Source organism: Arachis ipaensis, chromosome B02 (assembly GCF_000816755.2).
Source record: "Arachis ipaensis cultivar K30076 chromosome B02, Araip1.1, whole genome shotgun sequence".
Classification (NCBI taxonomy): domain Eukaryota; kingdom Viridiplantae; phylum Streptophyta; class Magnoliopsida; order Fabales; family Fabaceae; genus Arachis; species Arachis ipaensis.
This window is the reverse complement of record NC_029786.2, coordinates 22,780,673-22,786,399: the sequence shown is the minus strand read 5'-3', so window position 1 is coordinate 22,786,399 and position 5,727 is coordinate 22,780,673. Positions and strand designations below refer to the sequence as shown.

The 5,727-nt window shown below is 36.6% G+C and overlaps 1 protein-coding gene across 1 annotated transcript; it reads right to left on the bottom strand.

Annotated features, from left to right (window-relative positions):
- LOC107627036 lies at positions 2,087-3,788 on the bottom strand. The gene is made up of 3 exons (XM_016329916.1): positions 2,967-3,788; positions 2,267-2,818; positions 2,087-2,173 (listed from the first exon to the last, which is right to left on the bottom strand). Exons 1-3 carry the CDS (start codon positions 3,786-3,788, stop codon positions 2,087-2,089), a joined length of 1,461 nt encoding a protein of 486 aa, XP_016185402.1.

Here is a 5,727-nt window from a genome sequence, read left to right as displayed (position 1 = left end):
ACTGGTTAACCAAGCTTTTTAATGAGATTTTAAGGTCAAATAAGATGCCTGATGAGTGGAGAAAGAGCACCTTGGTACCTATCTACAAGAATAAAGGGGATATACAAAGTTGCGAAAACTATAGAGGGGTCAAGCTCATGAGTCATACCATGAAGTTATGGAAAATGGTGATAAAACGGAGGTTGAGAAAAGAGACACAAATAAAAGAGAACCAATTTAGATTTATGCTAGGCAGATCCACCACCGAAGCGATATACCTGTTAAGAAGGATGATGAAGAGGTATCGTAGTAATAAAAAGGATCTAAATATGGTGTTTATTGATTTTGAAAAAGTGTACGATAGAGTATCAAGGAAAGTCTTATGGAAGGTTTTAGAAAAGAGGAGAGTAAAGATCGTATATATTCATGCAATTAAAGACATATATGATGGGGCCACAACTAGTGTGAAGACTCAAGGTGGTGTGACAGAGGAATTTTCTATTGGTATAAGATTACACTAGGGATCATCCTTAAGTCCATACATTTTCACGTTAGTCTTGGAAGTGCTCACAGATCACATCCAAGAGCCTGTGCCATAGTGCATGCTTTTTGCCGATGATATCGTCCTTATGGGAGAGTCAAAGGAAGACCTAAATAAGAAGTTGAACTTATGGAGAGAAGCTCTAAAAGTGTATGGTCTGCGCATAAGCTGTAGCAAGACGGAATATATGGAATGTAAGTTCAGTTTGAGAAAGGAAAACCCTAATATAGAGGTGAAGATTGGAGAAAATATTCTACGAAATGTTAAAAGTTTTAAGTATCTTGGGTGCATCATACAGGATAATGGAGAGATTAAATAGGATGTAAATCATAGGATCCAAGCAGGTTGGTCAAAATGGCGGAGTACATTTGGTTTTATATGTGACAAAAAAGTGTCTTTAAAACTTAAAAGTAAATTCTATCGCACTGCTATAAGACCAACTATACTTTATGGTACGGAGTGTTAGGCGGCCAAAGGGGAGCACGAACATAAGCCGAGTGTGGCAGAGATGAAGATGTTGAGATGGATTAGTGGTCATACGCGATTGGATAAAATAAGGAACAAAGATATAAGAGAGAGAGTTGGAGTAGCACCCATTGTGGAAAAGATAGTAGAATCGTGTCTCAGGTGGTTTGGACATGTGAGAATAAGACCGACAGAACACCTAGTCCGGAGGGTGGATGAGATAGAAGATGGACAAGGGGTGAAAGGCAGAGGAAGACCTAAGAAGACCATTCATGAGGTGGTCAAACGAGATTTACATATAAACGGTCTCTCTGTATACATGATACATGACAGAGCTCAATGGCGTCATTTGATTCATGTAGCCGACCCCACCTAATGGGACAAGGCTTTGTTGTTGTTGTTGTATCTATGTTCAAATGTCTACTAAGTTTAAAAAATCGAGTAAGTTGTCAAATTAGTCCCTAAAAGATCATTCATTCTTTAAATTGGTCTCCGAAAGATTTTTTTAATCAAATTCGTCTTTTAAAGATTTTAAATTAGTCATATTAGTCCTTCCGTCACTTTGTTCGTCAATTGAGTCAAAATTTACTAATGTGACACATTAAATGACACTCCAACACACACCTAGAAGTCTTACTTGACTATTAACATAATAAATTTATGAAATTAGATCAAATCAAAACCTAATTGTAGAGAGAACTTGAGGGATTGAAATCCCTCAATTTGGAGTTGATTTTATCTAATTTCATAAACTAATCATGTAAATAGTCAATTAAGACTTCTAGGTGTGTATTGGAGTGTCACTTAACGTGTCACGTTAGTAAATTTTAACACCATCAACAAATAAAGTGACGGAAGGACTAACATAACTAATTTAAAATCTTTAAGGAACGAATTTGATTAAAAAAATTTTCCAGGGACCAATTTGAAAAACGAGTAATTTTTCAAGGATTAATTTGACCATTTACTCCTAATAAACCTCAATTCAAGGTTAAAAAAGATGCCTATGGAATTAGCTCTTCACTCGAAATCCAAATCATGTACAAGCTCTATATGAGGATAATTTAACATGCCATATGTCCCAAAAACTCACCTAGAAAATCAAGCTCCCTTCCCACACTGCCCAATTGAGATTTGGAGGAGTTCTTTGCTTGATTTGGTTTTCCTGCAACAGAGTCGACGTGGAACCTACGACAGCCAAACGGTGGAGTTTAGGAATTTGCATAAGGTTGGCAATTGCTGATACCATCATATGTAATGAGTAAGAACTTGAAAACATACCACATGCCAATTCTTGCTCAAAGGATGCACCACTACCTGGATCTCTTGCACATTGCGCAAAGGTGGGATGCGAGGAAAGCACAAAATTCTTCTTTTGAAATCGTCTTTATCACCACTCCGAACATATGAGCCCAAAGCAACATTACCTTCTTTTCTAGCATCTTTGAGAAAGAAGAGAACTGGTTTTTTACAAATGGATCTGGATGGGTCCCTAGCATCAAAGTCAAATTCATTCCTTTGACTAATGCCATTCCCAGCAGAGTAAGTTCGTTCCGAGCGCTCCAGCTCACAGGGAGATACAATGTTAGGAAGGACTTGAACTCCATAACCGAGTGAAACTGAGAATGTTAGATGCCGAGAATCGTTGTAACGTATTGAACGCTGCAAGAAGCTTCTGGGATCTGCTCTCATGGCCTTTATAAAAAGTTTTAGGCTATCCAAAGAGCTCAAGCCAGGGTAAAACGGATTTACAGCTTCAACATGATGAATAGACACAAATGGTGCTATCGGGTGAGAGGAGAGCAGACCACGGGCATCACCTCTTATGTCCCACTGAAAGAAGAAAAATCAATCACAGTCAATCACCAATTCTGAGAGTTGAAATGGATTGATGAGAGCCATGTAATAATCTGACCAAGATATTCCTCCCTAGACAATGGAAAAAGAAATAAATTATGATGATAATAGATCAACAAAGTACCTGGTGAAAACCATGCTCCCATGTCAACGGAATTCCAAGCTCAGTAATGCAGGCATGTAAGCGATCATCACTACCATAGAGTTTGGGATACCTCTCTATGCATTCATCAAGAATCTCAGAAAGTTCCTTTGCAAGAGGATAACTTACTGCAATTCTGCCACCACCAAAGGCCATTGAGTGACTAAAGTACGAATTTGTTGAATGGCTCTCCGAGGGGCTACCTATATAAATCATTTCAGAGGAATCATACTTGCTGAGAACATCCACAAGGTTATCCACATTGAAGATGGTATCGTCATCACAGAGGACAAACCAGCGCACATTTAAGAGGCCAAGGTCAAAGCTCTCTTTGACAATGCGAGAAATCCGAAGACCAGAAGGGTGACCAGTGGGATTAGTGTAGTGAAAGTATGAGATGTCTTCAGAAATCATGGTTGGGGGCAATAAATCATCTCCATGTTGTTGAAGTACTTGTTCATCTAGCCAAACATGCCCACGCATGTCATTGGGAGGCCACCATAGTCTAACATATTCTTTTCGTCGTGTCCAAAGTTGAGAAGATCCTGCTATGCCAAACACAATATGTTTAAGTGACAAGCCTTCCTGGTCATCAGTACTGCTACCATTGTGAAGACCTCCCTTGGTTCCATATTGTATAGAAGGTGGAGATTTTACTTTTGAATGGTGATGATGAAAGCAGTTATTCCAGGGAAATAGCGGGAAAGTACTAGTGCATCTTTGGCGCCATTGACGACTTCCAGCTCTAACAGTAGGCAAGGTAGAGAGGCGCAAATTCTTCTCATGGTCATCATAGGATGACATTATTGTTTTCAAAGTTTGAGTCATCATCAGCATCACTCCTATGCGCATGCCTTTCTCCCACCACCAGGGGAGAGAAGGTAAAATGTCCAAAGAATGAAACAATATACGAAGAGTTTCAGATGCAAAAATGAACCCCCAACAAAGCTTTTCACACACCCTACAAAATGCAAACATAAAAAGGACACAGTTACAATTGTACATAGGACAAATCTGCCAGTAGGGACCAAATTGTAAAGTAGGATAAATGAAGATCAAGCATATATTGTAAAAAATTTTATAGGTGCCAAGCTTGGAAAACTCAAACTTAAGAAATGGAACTATTTTCATTAGAGTTCATTTCACCCAATTTATAAACAATGTCTGATAAAGCTATTAAAACACATTTGGAAGGTCAAAAAGGCAGGTCATTCAAACAACCAGAGCACATCACAATCGAGTTCACACCCGTGCACACACAAAGACAGTCTCATACAGCAAGATGAGGGTGTTTTGCAATTGGGCATTTCCTCAAACAAATAGTGTACAACCAAGCAATATTTAGAAATAGAAATGGATGCATCAAAGAACAGTTAAAACAAGTCCATCATTGAAAGAATTTACCTGAGGAAACAAAGCTGAAGTGTGTTTGGGTCTGAGGAGTAAAAGCTGCAGCATCAGATATGTGGTATTAGCTCAAAAATCGAAGAGATCGGTGGTGTTGGGACATAAAGTAGCTAAAAAAAGGAAAGGAAAAATCCCATTTGGTTCTATGTTTCTTCTGCTATGTACTAAATTAAACACAGAAAAAATAAACGTTGATATTATTAATAAATAAACATATATATAGTATGATAGCATATAGTGCAACACAAACATGTATCTGTTTCTGTTTAGAGTAATTTTCAAATATGAAAATACTTGCTTGGTTTAAGTAGTTAGAATGTTAGATAGACGCAGCAGTAAGAAGTAAGTAACTTAAGCACTTAATTAACTCAATGCATCTTCAGCTTAATAGGTTCTCAAACCATTTCAATATATGGTAATCACAGTACTAGAAACTTTAAAGAAAGCGATAGAGGAGGATAATTGTGATCACCTGAATTGAGGGTTGAAGTGTTGTTTAGATGATGAAAGAGTGAAGAGAGAATAAGGATGTGATGAAGTAGCCGTTGGGAAGTAGAAGAAGGAGAGATTAGTTCACAAAAGCGTTCAAAACTTCAAAAGGACAAGAATCTTTCAGTTTCGTGAAACGCTTTAGAGGGGACACGTTTACATACCAAAAATTATGATTCTAAGTTCTAACAAGGATTTTTATTTACTTATTATTTTTTGTTAATTATTTTTAATGTACCATATTAAAGATATGTGAAAAATAGTATACATGAAGTGATATATGGGGCTGCATTTGTTTTTAAAATAAGACACTGAGACAAGGATACAAAGACGCAAAATTGTATTTGATAGATGAGATATAGATAGAGATATTGTGTTCGGAGACATTGAATTAACATATTTTGTGTTCATTTTGATAGAAAAGACACAGAAACACTAACAAAAGATACAATTTATTTTTTATTTTTTTATTATTTTGTTAATTTTTTATAATTATATTTTTTTATTATTATATTTTTCTTCTCAAATTTTTTGAATAAAAAAATAGGATAAATTAGATTTTCATAATTTATTCTAATTTATCATTAAACAAAATACAAGAATACAAAATCTTGTGTTTCTGTCTTTTCAGTATTTTGTCTTGTTCTGTTTTCAAAAACAAATGCGCTATAGCTTATTCGTCAGTAACTCTCTCTCTTCTCTCTTTCTCTTCCGTCCTCAAAACCATTGAACTTCATACCAGAGGTTATACTCAAGAAGCGAAAAAGCAACAAAGCATGAGAGTGCTCCAATTTGCAAGTGAAAGGTATCAGAGAACCAGATAAAAAACAGAACGAAGTAGAAGAAG

Excerpts from the sequence above, each read along its gene's own strand:
- LOC107627036 (XM_016329916.1), bottom strand. The coding sequence starts at position 3,788 with ATGTCATCCTATGATGACCATGAGAAGAATTTGCGCCTCTCTACCTTG. Across the intron at positions 2,819-2,966 it reads GGGAGCATGGTTTTCACCAG|TGGGACATAAGAGGTGATGC; the intron begins GTACTTTGTTGA and ends TTCTTCTTTCAG. Across the intron at positions 2,174-2,266 it reads TGAGCAAGAATTGGCATGTG|GTTCCACGTCGACTCTGTTG; the intron begins GTATGTTTTCAA and ends TGGCTGTCGTAG.